The 21,069-nt window shown below is 45.0% G+C and overlaps 1 protein-coding gene across 2 annotated transcripts in view; it reads left to right on the top strand.

Annotated features, from left to right (window-relative positions):
• Nucleotides 1-21,069, top strand: part of ARHGAP25 (Rho GTPase activating protein 25) — an 86,004-nt gene that overhangs the window by 21,478 nt on the left and 43,457 nt on the right. For both annotated transcript variants that reach the window (XM_059405949.1, XM_059405948.1), the window contains exon 2: nt 20,166-20,365. In XM_059405949.1, the coding sequence (XP_059261932.1) occupies nt 20,166-20,365 (200 nt within the window). The remainder of the gene's footprint in view (nt 1-20,165; nt 20,366-21,069) is intronic.

The raw sequence follows: 21,069 nt of genomic DNA, 5'->3' as shown, positions 1-21,069 counted from the left end.
GGAGGGCTTCCAACAAGATCTCCATGGGTGGCACAGGCTTGGCCTTTGTAACCCTGCCCCCTTGAACAGAACTGACAGGAACAGGATGAATAGCTGAGTTAAGCTGCGTCTGTCTGGTTTTCTCTCTGTCTGAGGCTGATGGAGAATGGGCATATGGAACTGAACCCTGCAAGTCACAGGGCACTAAGAGGAAAGTCCTTGAGCTCTGCGAAGAGCTCAAAACTCACAAAATCTACCTTGATTTCTACCCTTCCTGAGTGATGAATTTTTTTCCTGAAATTTCCTTAAGTTTTTGTTTCAAAATAAGATTATCCTTTAAAAATTATATACACATCCACACACACGCTTTATTTAAGGATGCGCTTGTGTGTCTGTATTAATTTTTTTTAAAAAGATTTTATTTATTTCTTTGGCAGAGACAGATCACAAGTAGGCAGAGAGGCAGGCAGAGAGAGAGGAAGAAGCAGGCTCCCTGCTGAGCAGAGAGCCCAATGTGGGGCTCAATTCCAGGACCCTGGGATCGTGACCTGAGCCGAAGGCAGAGGCTTAACCCACTGAGCCACCCAGGCGCCCCGTGTGTCTGTATTTATATCACCTTGGCCCTCTTGCCATTTTGGGCCAGACAGTTCCTTGTTGTGGGGCTGTCCTGCCCATTGTAGAGTATTTCGCAGCATCCCTGGCCAATATCCACTTGATGTTAGTAGTACCCTTCCCCATTGTGACAGCCAGAATATCTCTAGACATTGCCGAATATCCCCTCTAGACATTGCCAAAACCAAGAACCACTGATGGAATGATCTGTTCATCTATCTATGTATCTATCTAACTTAAACCTATTTGATTCAGAATCTGATTCTTATAGCCAAAACATTATTGACTAAGACAGTGAAGAAACATGGGAGAAATTCTGTGGACTTCCCAAATCTGAACATAACAAGTTAGCAGCAAAACCAGGACTAAATATGAGGTCTCCTGAACATGACCTGAACATCACCCACCTACTGCTCTCCTCAAGAGGACTTCTTTGCAGGGTCTCTGATCCCACCAGCTTGCCTACCATTGTGCCCTCCCTTACACTAAACACCTAGTACCACCAGAATTAAGAGATTATATATATATGGAAGAAAACACCCTGGCTTATTTCTTATTTGTTTGGGACACCAAAATGAAGAATCTGAATGAGGGTCCTGTGCAAGCTTTCCTCACAGGAGTGTGGGTTTGTTGCTAGAAATGGCATGTCATGATCTTCCTTAGCACCCACGACAGAGACAAGCTTAATGACGGGCATTGTCGCCAACCCGGGAACCTAATCCTATCTGGAGAGATTTAGCTTGACGTGTTGATCTTCCCCACATTCCCATGTTTTCTGAGGCCACTCACCTCACCCAAGCCACTGTGGATGGTAGAAATAACTGTTTTTTTCCATTCAGAGCTCACATTAGTATTGGAAACTTTTGAAGGTCAGAAGGAGGTGAGAATGCCAAATAGTACTGTGTAACAAGCATGCAACAAAGTTGAGCAGATGAAAAGGATTATTTTGAAATTGACATCTAGTAAAATTTATTCATTGTGGTCTGCAATTATATGAGTTTTGGCAAATGCTTGGAGTCCTGTGACAACCACCGTAATCAGGATAAAAAGAGCTCCATCATAAAAAAGACTGTCGTTCCACTGTCTCTTCTTGTCAACTCTTCTTCACCAACCCTAGGTCTGGGCAACCACTCATCTGTTCTGTGTCCCTATAGTTCTGCTTTCTCCAAAATGTCTTATAAATAGAATCATGCTGTATGGAACCGTTGGAATCTGATTTCTTTTACCAGCAGAATGCATTTGAGAGTCATTCATGCTATTGCTTGTCTCAGTAGTTTTGTTTTTATTGCCAAGAGGTATTCCATTGTATGGATGTGGCCATTTGTCAAGTGAAAGACATTAGGGTTGCTTCTAGTTTTTGGAGATAATAAATAAGCTGTTTTAAATATGTGCCTGTGGGTTTTGGCTTGAACATAAGATCTCATATCTCTTGGGTAAACTTCAAGTAGTGGGACTGCCGAGTTATATGACAAATGTATGTTTAATGTTGTAAGAAATTTCCAAATTGTTTTCTGAAGTAACTGAACAATTTTGTGTTCCCATCAGCCATGAATGAAGATTCTAGTTGCTTCTCATCCTTACCAGTTCTTGATATTGTTCATTTGTTTTAAAATTTTATTTTAGGCCTTCTTATATGTTTGTAGTGGCATCTCATTGTGGTTTTATTTTATGTTCATCTAATGACTAAGGATGTTTAGCCTCAAGTGTCTGCCCAAATATTTTGCTCACTTTAAAAATCAGTTTGTTTTTATATTGTTGAGATTTGAGTGTTCTTTGTATCTTCGAGATACAACTCCTTTGTCAGGTATGTGATTTGCAAATTTCTCCCAATCTGTGGCTTGCTTTTGATTCTTAGTGCCTTTCACAGAGAAAAAGGTTTTAATTTTGTTGAAGTCCAATGTCAAATTGTTCTTCTACAGATTGTGTTTTTGATGTCGAGTTGTTTTTGATAGTCTCAACCCAGGATATTCTGTGGACATCAAATATGTTTTATAAATGTTATGGACTCTCTGAGTCTCTCATTCAGCTCTTGTCTGCAAAAGGTTTTTTTCATTTTTCTTCTCCAGCACTGCCCACATGAACACATCCACACACTTAAGCATTACAAACAGATTTCCTGTGTCATGCGGAACCCTCAGCCCACCCTTTCCAGGCTTCCTCCCAAAGATCACAAAAGTCACATTTTCCAAAGTAATTTTTTTTTAATCAAGCAGGGGAAAGTGCTGGAAGGTTGGAATGGTCCATGCTATTTTTTGTGGCCAAACACTCCAGAATGTCATTCTGGATCCCCTTTATCAAAATCATGCAAATAGAAATGGTATTCTGGAAACTCATTTCCCACCCCACTCCCCAAAAATACATCCAACCCTGGTGTAACAAAGTCATGCTACAGATCAATGGACTTTAATCTTCAATCAATAGATTAGCTATGCTTATCTATTTGTTTTTTTTTTTTTTTAAACTTCTCATATGTTCAAAGGAACAGATGCTTTCAGGGGCTGCTCTTAAGTCTGAGTACAGTGTCCTCCCACTTCCGTCCAATGCAAAGCCGGCCATTTCTCAGTTGCTCCAATAAGGGAATGCAGGAAGGTGGGGGGGGGGGCAGGGTGGAGTTAAAGCACAGAAGAGGAAAAGGATGATTCATTCCTGAGCACATGAAGTAAGTCCTTTCTTCCATTTTTTAATTCTACATTAAAATCTTTACCACTTCTTTTCGAAATGCGCCCCATGCCAGTTTATTATAAGACAATTCGGTTATTTTTATTCAATGACTCTCCATGTAGTGCCTACCTTGAGTTTAGTGAAATTGTCTTAAACCCAACCCAAACATTTCAAGTTACTTTTCATCCTGAAAAGGTCTCTTAGGCTATAAGATGCGCCAGGCCAGGGGACCTCAGAATTGGGAGTGAGTTCTGCCTGTCATGGTGTCAGTCACCAAGTCACCCATTCATGGTTCCCCTTCCTCCACTTCCTGTTTGTCCATTGGTGCTTCCTGCTTTTTCGGCTTCTGCACCCAGAACCTTAAATCTTAGTTTTTCCTTCAGTGACCAAATTGGCTAAAAGCAAACAAATGGATAAAGGAGGAAGAATGATGTTCTTCTAGTTCTTCTGTGGGCAACAAGAGACGTGTTACAGAGGCTGTGAGAAGCATCAAGTGTGGCCAACCACAAAGGGATGTATTAGGGCAAAGGTCTGCATCTGACCACCAAGAAAGCTCAGTTCAGACAGACGTACTATGGCTGCTCACAGATGCATACAAAATAAATCCTAGTATTTTTGTGAGGACCTTGGGCGATGAAAGAGAAACCCACTCAAAGCATTTTGTTTTCAGACAGCTGATAACATTTGACAGCTTTGAAGCGGAAACAGAACTGCAGGATGTCGGTGGCAGTATCACAGGGGAAATTCTGCCTTCTGCCTCACTTGACTACTGTGAAGCAGCCTGAAATGGATAGAAATGCTGGTAAAGGACATCATTTTAGGAAAAAGTGAAATCCCAATCATTCCTCACAAGTTGGCAGCTCCAAGCAAGACATTGACATCGATGTTTTTATGGAATTTTTTGTGTGTGTTTCATGAATTTTAGAACGATTTCTTCTGTCAAACCCTGAATTTTTTTTTTTTTTTTTTTTTGCCAGCATTGCACAATATCATGGCAATGGAAATTTTCATCCATTCGACAGCCCTCAATTATACGACACAGTAGAAGTGTGGAAATGTTCTGCTATGTCATTTTCTGTTTCTTTGATGTGCCTCACCTGCATGATATCGTTTGTCCTTAGACAGCCCAAACAGCAAACACTTGATCTGATTCCCAACAATGTATGCGTCTTCCAATCTTCAGTAGCTGACTTTTCAGCAACACAGAGTATTCTCTCAGTCCCCTGTATGTATACGCATTCTTTACCACCTAAGAAATAGTCTTCCATTCTTGACATATGACTCAGTATTGAACGTTACCAAGTGCAAGTTCACAGTCTTTTGAGAACATATGGCTTTTTAGGTCCTGGTCCTCTTGATGTTATGAACCATTGTGAAACTATTGGAGTAGTTTTTCTAATGTTGAAGTATTATTACATTCCTGGAGTACTCTAGATCCTTGGGATACACGAGTGACAAAACAGACAACCCTCTAACTTTGTGGAGCTTGTGGTTGATTTAAAATGATTTTTATAAAATGATTTAGGAATGATTCCTTATTTTTCTATGCAGAGACTTTTCTGCCATCAGTACTTCCGTGTGTGTGTGTATGTGTGTGTGTGGCAATTAAATATTTACGGTTCTTGATCTTTTCTTTCGTAGCTTTACTTTTCTTTCGTAGTTTTTATGGTACAATGCTGTAACATTTTTTTCATTGTAAGTTTAGAATTCAGTGATTTGGGAGAAATTTATAGAGCTGTGCAGCAATTAGCGCAACTGTTATAAAACACTTTCATCACCCCAGAAAGTTTCCTCCTGTCCATTTACAGCCGTTTCCTGCCCTCACCTCAGCCCCCAACAACCATGATCTGCATCTGTCTCCATGTCATTTCCATTTCTGGGTATTTCTCATATATGGAGTTGGAACATGCCATCTGGTGCATTCCATCTCCGTCACTGAGCACAATATTTCTGAGGTCTGCCACATTGGAACATGTGTCTTTGCTTCATTCATTTCTGTTTACTTTTGAGTAATGTTGCATTCCGTGGATGGCTGTTTTGTGTTCCTTGTGTTTATCCATCCCCCAGTTGGTGGACTCTGGATTGTTTCCAGCTCAACCGTGAAGAATAATGCTGCCGGGAACATTTGCATACAAGAATGTTGGCGCTTTCACTTCTCATGCTTTGAACCTTAGAAGTGGAATTGCTGGGCACTAGGGTAAGCTTAGGTGTACCTTTTTAAAAACCATCCAGTTTAGGACGAGTAGCTCTTCTTCTGAAGAGTTTCCTTTTTAAAAATTTTCCCCCCTCTTTATGGTAGCCCTGGAGGAGTTGGAAAAGTGTCCCATCCCCTCACTGGTCCCATGACCCTGTTTGAGGGCCAGTAGGACAGGGCCATCAATTTTCTCTGGCCAGACTTTGAGCAGCTGGGATAAGCTGAAGATGACATGGTCCAGCCAGGCTCCTGTTCTCTGAGCACTTGCAGAAGTGGCTCTTGGGGGGTCTCCCTTTTTCCCCATCTCTGGCACTACTGCTCTGCCCTTCGGAGCTGGTGCAGATTCTTCCTGGGACCTTCCCCTCTGGGCGGGTGGCTCTCCCTCCACCAGCACTGCATTGCAGCTTGGTCCGCCCTGCCTTCCTCCATTGTACAGAAATCCTCCTCCCCGCAAATAGCATGCTGGTCGCGTTTTTCTTTACTTTTACTTTCATTTCACATTTTCCCAGATTCTTACCAAAGTAATTTTTTGTCAATGCAGTGGAAATTTGGAAATGAGGTTAAATCATCTGAAATTCTAGGTGGTTCTTCTTTCCTGAGCTCCTTCAGAGCATCCCCTTGTGCTCTCTCCAGCATTCCCACTGCCCTTTCTCTCTTCCCAAGGACTGCCTCTGTTTAAGCCCCAGAGACCCTGTCCAGGTTCTATGGTTTTGATGACGTCTTGGCTGGCAGCTTCAAGTTATACTGATGCGCTTTCTCCTTTTTTAATTTCCCAAATAATGAAACCCTCATTCTTGCTGCCTTTCTTTCTAATCATAAATTCTGCATACATTATGGTCTTAGTAGAAACTGCCAGTGAACAGAGAATAGAAGAATTTGGGGGCCAAGGAGGACCTTAGCAAGCATCTTGTTAAACCACTTCATTTTATATATGGAGCAGCTAAACTCTGCAGAAGTTCTTCTTGTTAGTGATAATAATAATAAAGCAAATCTATACTCACTTTGCTTTTCAGAAGTGATCGTTTATATATTGTATCCTGCGGGCAAATAATCCCATGAGGCAGGGCAGGGTAAGGTACCTAAGATACATAGCTAGCTCCTGAAATGCTCTCTTTTAAAACTTTTGGAATTTTCAAGGGTTTAGTTTATGGAAATTCTTTCTACAAATGGGACAGATTCTCCTTACTGATATCTCTTTCTTGACTCACTTACTTTAGTCTTAAAACTTATATTTTGGGAGACTCACTGAAGAGGGAGGTCCCTGAAGAGAAAGCTAAAACAGAGCTGTTAAAATAAACTTTGTTGTTATTGTTGTTTTTAATTAAAAAAAAAAAATGACCACAAAGAGAAGACGTAAGGACTACCCACACACCCACCTCTCAGGAAAATAATCTTAAACCCCACATCAGTCTGGTGTGACTCTTGCTATCATGTTTTTCTGTGTTATACCACATTTGTATTTACGATTTTCCAGTGGAACACTGTGCCTAGATGGGTGTCAATGTGTACTTTTTTTTTTTAACAAAATGGAGTTGCTTTGTCTGTACTATTTTGGAATAAGTAATATTTGATTCGTCTACATAAATTCAACATTTTCCCACATCATTATCATCCAATAAAGCATCATCTTTAAGTCTACTTAGTATTTTATGTCATAGGCATCCCATACCTCATTCAACCAATTCCATGTTTTTGAACATTTAGTGGTCTACATTTTTTAAACAGTAGTACTGCAGTGAATATCCTTATAAATAAACCTAATAGACAAACGTTGTTATCTCCTTAACTAAATTACTAGACATTTTCATTGGTTGAAAGAGCATGGATGTGTTTGCAGTTTTTGATATATTAGGTCTGGTTTCGAGTTGGAGAGATACGTGAAGATGATGGGTCCATAATGTTTGGGAGCTAAGATAATACTCCAGAAGAGATCGACCACACAGCTTGTCGTGCTGTCAGCCCTTGAGCAATAGTCATGGGGGCTTTTGTCTTTGCACCTCCCACTGTGTATTGTCACTGGGACTCCTCAGGGGATCTTCTGTAGCCTAATGGTGAAATTCACGAACACTCTAACCAGAAGCATGCCAGACCATCTGTGTTTAATTAAAGCCGCCCAGAATATGTCTTTTGCCAAATCCATTTTTTTCAATCAGTTAAATAAGTGCATTGCTAGAGGCCCATGTTCTTGATATAGAGCTGGAGTCCTGCCTGAGTTGGCAGATTTAGACCTGTCGCACGTAAAATAGGATTACAACACAACTTAAGCAGTTGAAAGATGCTCTGTAGGTTAATCGGAAAAAAATTTAGAGCTGAAAAATGCATTCAAGATGGTTCGTTTCCATCCTTTGATTTTATAAATGAGGAAACAAAGACTCAGAAAGGCCCAGAGAATTACACCGCTGGTTTGTGTCTGAGCTAGAACTTGAACCCAGGTCTTGTGAAGCCAGTCAGATATACCTTCTGATACACTGTGCTACCTGTCTCTCTGCCACAGGGCCAGGGGAGCTAAGATGGAGTCGGCCATCTACCATGCTGCAGGGAAAGCCCATGGGCTATCACCTTCCCTAACTTCTGTCGTCGTAAACACTGATAATCAGTCACTCCATTTTTCCCATTGAGCCTGTGGTACGTCTCAGATGTTGTGCACAGTCCCCATTAGAAGGAATCGTCACACAAGATGAAGCCACCTTGTCATCCTTGCCACAGCTGCTTTTCAAAGGGGGGCTGTCCATTCTTCCTTTCCCTACGCTGGGAAAGTATGTGTGTGTGCGTGCGCGTGTGCGCTCACACACATATACTGTGTGAAGATGCACACACACACACCAACACCACCACTAACAGTTTGGGGAAAAGTTGACGTTACAGGAAATACTATCCATAACTGGGAGCATCAGGAGTCCCTCAGTTTTTCGCCTTCATTAAGTGATAAAATGACAGCGCAGGGGGACGGAGGGGCAGGATCTGTCCGGGAAGAATGTGTCCGTGTGTGGTAGGACATCTGTGTAGGATCATCCTGCTGTGCTCAGAGGAATAACTAACAGGTCTGGAAATGCATGCCTGGGAAAATGAGCAAGTTGAAGTTCAGGGCAATAGTTGATGCGTGAAAGAAAAAAAATAAGCCTCATAGAATGTATTTATAAACACTTTATAGAATCCTGAAAAAGATTTTTTATTATATACACATTTCAAACACCAATATGGAGGGCGAGTGTAATGAGCCCCATGTATATCCGTTACTGAAATTACACAGTTTGGAGATTTTGTCACATTTGCTTTAGCCATCCCTTGTTTTTTCTTTTTTTCTTTGCTTTGCTGAGATCTTTTAAAGCAGCAAATCCCTGATGCTATGGACCTTTATTCCTCATCCTTCAGTATGCATCTCTAAAACACAGACATTTTGCTTCCTTCTTTTTTTTTTTTTTAAGATTTTATTTATTTATTTGTCAGAGAGAAAGACACAGCGAGAGGGAACACGAGCAGGGGGAGTGGGAGAGGGAGAAGCCGAATTTCTGTTGAGTTGGGAGCCCGGTGCAGTGCTCGATCCCAGGCCCTGAGCTGAAGGCAGCTGCTTAATGACTGAGCCACCCAGGTGCCCCAACATTTTGCTTCCTAACCGTGCTGACTGATCACACCTAGCAAAACTCATTAATAATTTATTGGTATCATTTCTCCCCTACCCATAATCTAATCACCTCAATTTTTTAAAAAGATTTTATTTAATTATTTGACAGAGATCACAGGTAGGCAGAGAAGCAGGCAGAGAGAGGGGAGGAAGCAGGCTCCCTGATGAGCAGAGAGCCTGATGCGGGGCTCCATCCCAGGACCCTGGGACCATGATCTGAGCCGAAGGCAGAGGCTTCAACCCACTGAGCCACCCAGGAGCCCCTCACTTCAACTTTGAATAGAGTCTTTTTATCAGGTTGTAGAATAAGGGAAATACATCGTGACTTGTATACCAGGTCCATCCTACTGCAAGAATTGTTTGTTGTTCACAGTAGGATTGTAAGGTTAAATATCACTACTCCTGAAGGCCGGGGGAAGAAGGCTGTGGGAACAGAATGGAACAGACTGTGGGATGGGTAGCCTTGTGCTTGGTCCTGGGGGCCAGTCTTGAGCATTGCCCCTGCTGGATTGCTGCGTTGAAACACTGGGAGCCCCGGATTCATCTGGGTTCATAAAATGCAAATACATCAAGCATTTGAATGAGTTATTTATTTATGAATGCCAGTGACTAAGCAAAACCTCTTTACTAGAAAAAATGACTAGTAGTGAGAATGGAAGGGTCACTACTTCTCCCAAGGCCCTTCTTGCTTCAGCACACCATGTGAGCACCCAGCAGAGACTCCTTTGCTAGCTGTCCCACAGTCCTACATGATGCAAAGTCCTTCCTGGCGCTGATGTCTGGGAAGGCAATTAGCGTCCATCCACAAACAACCCAAGATACTTTTACCACCCAGTTGCCAAATCTCCACTTCGCCTTGTGCTGAGGAAGAGGCAGCCCCAGCAGTGCTGAGTAGGAAGCATTCACAATTCTGCAAGCTTCTTGTTATTACACTTGGCTTCCTGTTATGCAAAGATAGAAGTGGGGGGGGGGGGAGCTTGAAGTGTTGAAACAGATAGAGACATGCACCCCCGGGAGGCAACTGGGCTCTCAATTCCTAAGAAATGCCAAGCTCCAAAATGTGTACACCAGAGCAGTGGCCCTGAAAAGGTGGCCTTGGCCGAGAGAATCTGGAGGCGCAGAAGACCTTGCAAGCCCGAGAAACAGGAAGCTGATTCTTTCCCTCCCTTGCCCCGTCTCCACCCTCCTTCTCTCTCTCTCTTTCTCTCTCCCTCTCACTGACACCCCCACCTTGCTCTTGTCTTACTCTCTCTCTCCTTTATATTGCTAGTGAGACCACATTTTAAACCTCTTCCTGCAAAGGACAGTGATCTGGGCTAAGTGTCTTTCCAAAACAGAATTTGTTCTTCTAGGGCAAAATCTTTACTTGTCAACCAGTGAAGGGCATTTCTACAGGCTATGGGACATAGGAAGAGTCAACCTGTTCAGTTCCTGGGTTTGGAGACAGGTGTTCAGAAGATGACTTTAAGATCGCCCTTTGAATGAGGTTTTATAAATTTGTCTCATGAGTGAGTGTCTTGGGGAAGCCCGTGTGACTTACTTTCAAGTGCACAGAGCAATCCCCTTGGCTGCCCTCAGTCTTAGGTCTTGTTGGTTTTTGCAGGTGGCCCGGTTTTTCATACTAAAATTAGAAATGAAACTTAGAATTCAAAGAAAAATCCAGGAGAGTAATCACAGGATACATTTTTCCTAAAGTTTAAATGTCAGGTTTTGAAAGTGAAAAGATTTTAAAAGTTCCCCAGGTCCCTGAATAGTGAATGCTTTAAAATGGAGAGCAGTGGGGCACCTGGGTGGCTCAGTGGGTTAAGCCGCTGCCTTCAGCTCAAGTCATGATCTCAGGGTCCTAGGATCGAGTCCCACATCGGGCTCTCTGCTCAGCAGGGAGTCTGCTTCCCTCTCTCTCTCTCTCTGCCTGCCTCTCCATCTACTTGTGATCTCTCTCTACCAAATAAATAAATAAAATCTTTAAAAAAAAATGGAGAGCAGTTTGCCTTGGAGAGGGAAAAGAGAAAAGGAATAAAGAAAGTGAGCCTGGAGGTTCTGTAGTTAGAAGACCTATTTTCTAGTGGGGGCCGTGTTCCCATGGTCTGGCAATGGGACAGGCAAGTCTGTGTTCGCATGTGTGCATGCATGTGTGCATGCATGTGCGCATGCATGTGCGCTGGGACTAAGGAAGGCTGTACAGATCCCTCTTCATCAGGGAGTTAGTGATGATGGGAGGCTGGTGTTTTGCCCAGCTCCCCAGCAGCTGCATCCTCAGCCGGGTTGGGCTGCCAGCCACAGGTTGTGGTGTGGGCCTGAGTGCTGGGCTGGCGTGGGTTAGCTCCTCCCTTCCACACCTTGGCCACATTGGCCTTTGGTCAAGAATCCTTAGGTCTCCTGTAGTGAGCATGGGTGGCGCACTGGTAAGACATGGCAGAACTACCTAATATGTTCATTTTCCTGTCAGGGTGTCAACACAGCCTCAGTGATGGGCTGGAGGTTTCAGTACCATTTTTTTGTCACTGTTTTTTTTTTTTTTTTTTCCCCCAAGACCTATTGAGGCTTGCAGAGCCTACCGTGTACAGGAAAAGTAGCACAACACTGTTTATGCATAATATGGAGGCAAAATGGGTAGAGACTAAAGCAGGTATCGCATGTGATGGGTTGGGAATAGTGGCCTTGGTCCCTTACCCAGAGGCAAAGGTCCTTTGCCCATTTCCCACTTACCCATCTGAACCTGGCAACTACTACATGTTGATTCCCAGTTTAGGTGCCTCGCTTTACCCCTAGAATACATGCTTCTCTGTGGGCGCTGTAGCCTAGGGAGTGGTATTGGGCTTTGAAATCAGACTTCTAGCAGTAAAACTGGGGCAAATCATTTCACTTTTGTGAACTTCAGTTCCTTGTCTGAAAGATGGAGATGACCTTGTCTGTAAGACAGATGGTGTTTCCCACACAAAGTTCACATGAGATTTTTTTTTTTTAAAGATTTTATTCATTTATTTGACAGACAGAGATCACAAGTCAGCTGGGAGAGAGGCAGGCAGGAGGAAGCAGGCTCCCCGTTGAGCAGAGAACCCGATGTGGGGCTCGATCCCAGGACCCTGAGATCATGACCCGAGCTGAAGTCAGTGGTTACACTGAGCCACCCAGGCGCCCTCCCATGAGATTTAAATGAAGTTAGATTTATGAAGTGTTTGTACTGTGGCTGGCACATGATAAATATTTAATGAATCTATCACTATTGATGTGCATCATTATTAGATCAGGGTTTAAATCATTTATTGGTCACTCTGCTTGAGTGGACACATGCGAACACATCTAGAAATCCCATGAATAGGTAGACTGGCCAATATTTGTTGCATATATGCCTGATAGAGGCTTGCAATTCATACTAAAATGTTGATTTTATTCACTTAATAGATATTTATTAGGAAACTTCAATTGGCCAGATGCTCTTCTAGGAGGTGTGTTTAGGTTGGTGAAGAAGTTGGTTGAACTCCCTGCCCCTGGAACCCTACTTTTTGATGGCTGAGCTTCCATTCCAATTTGCTTATCAGTGTTACTCTTTTCTCATTCTGATCTTACCAGAAAGAAAGCCTCAACTAAATGCTCCTTTAATAATTTGTGATTCATGACTGATTAGGAATCCCCCTATTTTTATACAAGGGGAGTATGACAGGGCTGAAATCATCAAGAAATGGGACTGGATTTGGGGAAACAGGGGGTGGTAGAATGCATTTTTGTATGCCGGGGTGCACAATAAATACTCGAAACCCCACAAATCTCAAGTTCATTAATCTAGAGAGTTTCTTCTATTTTTTTAAACCCTGCCCATTATCCAGCACTGTCCCCTGCACATAAGAAATGCCCAATTAATTTTTCTGATTGGTTAATAAATGAGATAAGAGAGAAAGACTAGGTTTTTGGTTAAGAATCCATGTTATGAATATTTTATTTGAGCATTATACAATATTATTTTCTCTCCATAACACACACACACACACACACACACACACACACACACACACTCAGACACACATGCACACATACACCCCTCTCATTTCTTCATTCCTCGCAGTTAACTTTTCTGAGTCAGACACTGTGAGGGTGCTCAGGATACTCAAATGAATAAGACATGGTACTTCTTGCTCTCAAAAACCTCTTTGTAGCTCTAGCAACTTATCACCTGCCAACATGCAATAAAAGCTCAAAGATGTTTATCCTTGAGGCTATGGGGCTTTCAGCCCACCTTTGGAGTCAAGTATACCTTTCTGAGAGAGAAAACTGAGATCAGAGACTCAAACACTCCTTTAAAAGAACGTCTTGCTTTTGAATGGTACCTTATATATTTAAGTAACCTCTTGCCGTACGTGGAAGGTTGTATAAGAGCACACTGTACAAGGGCCTTGGCAGAAAGCCTGAGTAGGACTGAAACCCACTGGTGCTTCTCTCATCAAACTCTTACCCTGCTGTGTGGCTGCATCTACCCATACCAGAGGCAGAGGAACCTATTTCTTCACTCAATGGTCCCATGTGTTCCCCAAGGACAGTTCCTGGGCCAGGGATGTGAAATGGGCCTGAACTGACCCTGGATCTTTGCTTACCACAGGATGACAACCTCTGTTCTCTGATTTTGCTCTTCCAGGTAGCAGCCCCTGGTCCATCCCCAAACTCTTGGTGATAATGGATTTTCTTGCTTCCTCTTCCCCATATTTAGATCTGCCGTAAGCTCTCTTTAAGGGCCCAAGGAAAATAGCAACGTCTTCCATCTCATATATAAGTTTATCTCCATAGCCTCAAGTTAAAAATGCTTCTCTCTGTGCTGGTGTCCTGTGTGCCGAGCCTTCTCTTTGGTTTCTGAACCTCTGTTGCGTTACTTTTCAGATCTGAGATTTTCACGTAACTCCCATCTCCCAGTTTTCACTTGCACCTTTCCCTCTGATCTCTTTCTTAATCTCCAGGCCTCACCTGTCAACACCAGAACTCTGGTGAAGTCCACAGCTCTTGGTCCAGCTTTATATCTAATCAGGCCCAGAGGGGATTCCCCTGCCTGCTCAAATCCATTTTGTCTTCTGATCGCCTTCTCTGCCTCTATGGACAGGTCTCCCAGACCCATGAGCTATTTGAGGACAGGATTACATCAGTTGATCTTATGTTCCAGAACCTGACATGGTTCCTGGTGCACATGTGTGCTCAGCCAATGTACGGCAAACAAACGGATGGAGAAGGCTGCCTTACCTGAGGTCACCCCAAGTCTCACATGAGTCTTTGCTTCCCACTCCTCCTTGTCTGAGGGTTCCTTTACAATTGTCTACCCTAGTCTGTCCTTCTGCCCTGTCACCGTCCAAACTAGACATCTGGACTAGCACGTGGAATGTTGTATAATGTCCAGCTCGTCTTCTCTTTTTCCTTTTCTTTCTCTCTCTCTCCATCCTTTGATCCCTTCTCTTTTTCATCTCTTCTGTCTTTTCTCTCATTTATGTCCATTTTATGGCCTCGATATAGCCTCCCTTTAATGCTCATGTTCTAAGAAGCAGACAGTAGCTTAGGCCTCTCCACCTACCATTATTCATAGTGATTCTTATAGACTAGCCACCCACAAGGTACATATCATTATCACAGCTTCACGGAGGAGGAAACCAACCCCCAGAGATAGAACATGACTCACCTAACGCTACACACGTAGAAGCCTGTGCCCTCTGCCACTTCAGCCTACCTTCTCTTCCAGGCACTGTGTTAGCTGCTGGGGGTACAAGAATGAGCAAGGCCAAAGGCAGAGCCCCTTTATCTCCTTAGAGCATATGTGGGGAGGGGAGGCAGAGAAAGGACCAAGCAGGATGAGAAGAGCTTTGATAGACATGTCCTCAGTCAGGAGGGAACAGAGCCCAGGGAGCGAGACTGGCTAGGCTAGGAAAGCCTCTCATGGGAGATGTGGCCTGCAGAAAGTCTTGAAGGATGAGAAAAGGCTTTCCAAGAGATCAAACTGGGGAGAGAGAATATTCCAACAGAGAGAAAAGTGTGTTGTCATGAAGGAAGGGCAGTATGTGTGTGGAGAAGGAGCAGGAAATGCAGGAGGAAAACTGAAGGACTAGCTTGTATCTTTTAGCGATGAGGGTGCTGGAGGATTATCAGAGTCTTTAGGCAAGAGAATAACATGATCAGATTTGTGTTTTAGAGGGACCATGTCATAGACAATGTCACCAATGGACTGGAAGTGAGACTGCTAGAAGAGACATATCAGGGAACTCTTGTGGAAATCTAGGGGGAGAAGAGAAGGGCCCACAAAAGCAGGGAGGTGGGTGGGTAGAGAGGAAGGCTGGATCTGAGAGTTGTTGACTGTGGTGACTGTGAAATGGGGCAACTTTCCACTTTGTTTGACTGGCTGGGAAGACCTCCCTCACAGCACATCATGGAGATCTGTGGAGGTAAAGCAGGTTAGGTTTGGGTGTGTTTGTGGGTGTAAGGTGAAGGGAACGGTGGAGGGAACAGGGGAAGGTAGTACTTTTCACTAGAAACATGGTGACCTTGAGATTCCCATTGAAGTATATGTAGGCAGTTGAACAGACAGATCTGCAGCTCAGGTTTCTGGGGGGTAAAGCATGTATTATCTACTCCCTTTTCAAAGCCATGTAACATGGTTCCCAGACTAATGCTTTGCTCGTATGAACATTGAGAAAATACCCACCTTTGGATGAACTATCAGCATCTCACCCATACATTTGGACCCATCTAAATGGAATCTAAACTGCAGTGGAGCTGAGAGCAGATAGAAGGAATATCTCAAAAGCAGACCATGGAAGATTTTGTGATTGATTACTTTGGGGATTAGGGGTCAGAAGAAGGGAAGATGAAGAAAGGAAGCGACAATGCCTCCCAAGCTGACTTCTCTGTTTATACTTCTCTCTTGAATTTTCTCTTGTTCTAATTTGGGGGCAGAGAGTAGCTAACTTCTACTCCAGAAACAGGATCCTCTGGGCATGTGGTACTTCTCCCATTTCTCTTCTTTTCTTTCTGGTGCCCTCCCAGACTGCAGACTAAAATTCAGTATACACAGAACCATTCCAGAACTCGTCTATATTTTCTTCTGGGCCTCCCTTGCCAAGGTACGTCAAGTGGCTTCATATTACCTCTCAGATCAAGGCTGGCTGCTCGTTCTGCCACCCGAAACCGTGTCTTCTCGGGGATCTCTAGCTTGATTTTCTATTTGATGAAATGCTGCCCCACCATTTATAACCATTTTTGTCTCATGCTAAGTAACGATAACACTCCGATTGCAGGAAGTGCTGACCAATAGAACTTTCTGTGATGATGGAAATCTTCTCTATCTGTGGTGTCCAGTCCTGTGGCCATGAGCCACATGGGGTTATTGAGCACTTGAAATGTAGCTGATGTGACTGAGGAAGTAAATGGAACATATTTTAATTCTACATGTATATAGCCACTCATAGCAAGTGGCTACTGTTTTGGATAGCACAGTCTGAGGAGCTTCTTTTTTCTCTCTCTCCTTAAGTCAGGGTGGGTTTCTGACTTTATTGAGGCCCTCACTTCCCACTTCCCCAGAGTGTTCTGTAAATGCTTAGCAACTGCCTTCTGACTTCCTGCCTTCTCTGGTCAGCCTGCAGCCCCCTCTCCAGCCCCCTCTCCAGCCCACAGCCTGGCTCAGATCTCCTTCCCACGGGGCTGGGATCGTGCACTCGTGCAGTGACTGGCTCACAAGTGAAGCTTATCTCAGTTATTATTTTCATTATGAGAAACAGCTCCATTAATAGTAACAGATTTCTTTGTTTACTTTATCTGGGAACAAGTCACACCCACAAAGAGGAGAGACTGTTCAAAGGCACTAACAAGGAAACTTAGCCAAAAACAAGTCAAACGCAAAGCCCACCAGGCTTCCTTCCCTGATACTTGAATCATCTCAGGGTAGGTCTGACTGATGAACAATGCTGAAGGCTAAGGTGGGAGACGGGTCTGATGTGGGACAGAAAGCTTCCCTGCTTAGTCACTGGCTCACTGGAGGCCCAAATGTCACCTTACCAGTGACATTGGGGCTACTTCTGGCAGTGTGGAGGCTTATACGAGGCCATCCACACTCCAACTTGTAAGCATGACCCAGTGTGTATAGTCAAACTACCCACAATGAGGATGATAATAGGTACTCAAGAAACTGGGTGGATGTAGGAGTGAATGGAATAATTTCTGGAGCATGAACGATGTTAGATAAAGCTTTGACCATATGTAGGCAGAAAAGGTGGTTGCCTACCAGTCCAGTCCCCTAACAGGGACATCCAAGCCCCTGTTGGCCAGGTCCAAGAATAAAAGACCCTCAGGCCTCCTCTTGCCTTTGCCAGGCCATTCTACAATGCACAGATGTTTCTAGAGGAGGTTTTGTTTTTTTGTATTTGTTTTTGTCATCGTTTTTGCCACAACAAAGCATAAAAACTTCGCAGAATTGACCACAGAAAAATATCCCAGCAACCAAGTTCCATGCTTGAGTTAATTCTACAGTGTCTTTTTGGCTTCTGTCTCCCCCATCCCCCTTTAGTTTCTCCCACCATGGTTCCCCCACCAACAATTTCTTTGGGTCTCTGGGGGTGGCTCAGGAGGCCCGAGTCCTCATAATCATCATGTGGCATCCGCCTGTTTCTTGTTCCTTGTTTCTCTCCTTTCCTCGGCTGGCTTCGTTTGGTGGCATCAGCCTGGAAGCCAAGGGATGCTTCTTCATTATGGCCCTGTTAGAATGGTAAGTCTCCCTCTCAAGTGTGGTGCAACTTCAGGCGAATGGCCTGGCTATGCTGAGTCTACTGAGGTGAAGGAGAGAACCCCCGAATTTGCCAGAATGCCTCCCTCCTCCACTTTCTCTAAAGATTGTGGGTGTGAACCATTCTTTGTCATCTACTATCTGCCCTCTTTCTAGGACAGACAGGAGTCTTCACAACTTACAGTCTCGACCCAGAGAGACACAGAGCTGTACCTGGTTCTTCAAATGCTTTTTTCCCAGTGTATTCCGGCCGAGAAACTCCTATTACCCCTTTAGATCATGTACACTGCCTTAGAGTACGTGACTAGCCTCAGTGTGGCTGTTGTTTGAGCTATAGGTGGAAGATCATGAAGATGGTGGTTAACTGAGGAACAAGATCTAAGATAAAATTCTTAACTGGGGTGCCAGAAGACAGTGATATAAAGCAAACCCTTTGCAAGCATTCTGCCAAATTGCCATCAAAATGTCAAACTACCTCTTACTACAATCGAGTTTATGCACCGTTACAATGATGTCCGCCCAAGAGGAGGTTGAACCAACTGCCTTGTCCCAGTGTCCAACCTAGTATGACCTCTCCAGTCCTTGGTGGGAGGTGACGGTGACTACAAGCTACAGGGATGTGACAGGAACGTAAGTTCCTTGTGAGGATCAAAGGAGCATAGTTGTCTTCAGACAGCCATGTAGGACTCAAGGGTAAAACACATAAATAGAGTGATCACTCTGAATACGATTAGTCTGAGATGCCATATAAAATTCTGGTACTTAAAAGTATGGCATGAACAGAAATAAAGTTTGAAAATCAAAAGCAAAGGGAAAAGTTATCAATTCAATACAGTAAAGATAGAAGTGAAGGACTAGAGGAAGCTTGAGGAAGGAGTGACCTTTTGAAATGCACAGGGAAGTTTTAGGAAGCTCTCAGAGATGATCTCCAGCTTTGTAGTGGAAGCAAAGGCACCTCTTGATAAAATGAACAAGTAATTGGCTTATCTTGGACCACTTACATATGTCCAAGTTCTATGTGTTTATATATGTTAGCTTGTTTAATCTCCACTGTGATTCCACAGAGCAGGTAGGGACTGTTACTGCCCTAGTTTAACAAGTGAAGAAACTGAGAGGCTCAGAGAAGTAGTATACTGGCCCACGAACCAGGAAAGGAATGACCGGTCTCCAGCCAGCCTGGGAGAAACTGGTCAGAGTGAGGTTGGCTGCGTTCTGCGGCATCATGAATGGGGACCCACAAAGGCTGAAGAAAGGGGCTGTAAGACAGAGACTTCTTCCAGCAAGAACGCAGTGTGGGTGCTGGGGGTGGGGGGTGGCCCATCATCAGGGTCTGGTGTTCGATGTGGTGGACCTCTGTAGAAGGGCGTTGGAGACTTGGCAGGGAAAGAAAGCAGGTGAGGATCAGAGGATATATCCAGCCACACCACAGGCCTGCAGACCTGTTGCTGTGGAGGGAAGGAGAGGGGACAGTTATCCTGGTTGGGAGTTGCCCTGGAGACGAGCTGTGGAAACCTGGACCTCATCCAGACACGGCAGTGCTCTGGTGTGAAGACATGGGGGTCTGGATTCAAATTCCCGTTCTGTGTTCTGCTGGCAGGTATGGTTTCCTTTGGTCCCTGTGTGTCGTCAGCTCAGGGAACAGCCCACCCGACTGATCCCGTGGTCGGAAGGCAGCTATGGCATGGCGCCTGGTATATAGCAAAAGGGCTGTAAACACTCTCAGAGGGCCGGGGACAGAGTGGCAATGGGTGACACTGGGCAGGAGCCTTCCGGAGGTGCCCGCCTCCTGCACGGTGGGGGCGTGGAGCGGGCGGGGGGCTCGGGTTCCGCGGGAGAGGGACGTCAGGCGGCCCCAGCTCCTGCTCTAGGGCCAGTGCCCGGTCAGCTTCCGGCTGCCTCTGCAGCCGCATAGGACTCCCCGAGCCCTCCGAGCGTGCACTGTTTTCTCTTTCTCTTGTCAGATACCGACTCCCACGCAGGAAAAAGGAAGCACCTTTTGTCAGATGCTGCGGCCACTTCCTCTTCAGAAGGCTCCAGCCAGCCTTTCTCTTTGCAGAATGACGGGGCCAGCGCCGGGCGCCGGACTGCGTGTGCATCGGGCCTCTGGCTGCCACCGGCTTCCCGGTCTCTGGCCGACCCGTGCCCGGAGCAGGCTGCTCGGCTGCCTCTCGGCCGCTCGGGCCTTCGTCCCTCCTGCAGGCCTGGCCCCCTGAGCCCGGCTCGCCTGGGGTGCACGCAGCCAGCCTCTTGGCCCCCTGGGGCTTCCTCCGTGGCCCTGGCGCCACCCCCCCATTCCTCCCACGCACACAGCTTCATGTCCCTGAGCCAGCCTGCCTGTCTGTTCCTCTCCATAGCTCGGTCCAGGAGTGTGATGACCGGCGAGCAGATGGCTGCCCTCCACCAGCTGTCTGCCCCCAACCCGCTGGAGAGGCCCATCAAGATGGGCTGGCTGAAGAAGCAGAGGTCCATCGTGAAGAACTGGCAGCAGAGGTACTTCGTGCTGAGGGCGCAGCAACTCTTCTTCTACAAGGATGAAGAGGACACGAAGCCGCAGGTACCAGCCAGGCTGTTGGTCCCCACCGGCAGGGCTGTCAGCCTGCGCTCAGGTGAAGGAAACACCTGCAGGCCTTCTCCTTAGGCTAGATGTGCCTATCCCAGAGGCATCCCCTCTCTCCTTCCCACCGGGTTTTAGATCCATAAACTGAGTGGCAGAGAGGACAGAGGGCTCCTCCTCTGGGAAGCCCTGAGGGGAGCTCTGAGGAGCTTCCTAAACTCAGCCTTGAGGTGAAGGCTGGTGATCCTGTCTTGATGGTGACGCTGAGCACGAAGGCTCCGAGACAGCGGGTTTGCCTTCAGGCAAATTGGTTTGTTTGTTTGGCCAACATTTATTGGGCATCTAATATGTACTAGACATTGTTTGGGGTACTTGAAATCAACCAGAAGGTAAAACAGATAAAAGTCTCTGTGTGTGGAACTTAGAAAATAAGGGGGCAGACAGAAAATAATAAATAAGGCGAGTATGTGGTTTGTTAAAAAAATAACTAGTTCCATGAGATTAAAAAAAAAAAAAAAAAGAATGGTTTAAGGGGAGATCCAGCATCTGGGAGTTGATATGATTTTACAAAGGGTGGGCAGTATGATTAAGGAGAGGCAGTTAGCCAGGAAGGATCTCTGGTGAAGGAGCACTTCAGGCAGAGAGGAAAGCCAGTGCAAAGGCCCGATGGGGGAGCATGTCTGGGGAGCGCTGAGAATACCAAG

This window comes from Mustela nigripes, chromosome 7 (genome assembly GCF_022355385.1).
Source record: "Mustela nigripes isolate SB6536 chromosome 7, MUSNIG.SB6536, whole genome shotgun sequence".
Lineage (NCBI taxonomy): Eukaryota > Metazoa > Chordata > Mammalia > Carnivora > Mustelidae > Mustela > Mustela nigripes.
Note: the sequence above shows the minus strand (reverse complement) of the source record. Positions and strands in the feature narration are given on the sequence as shown.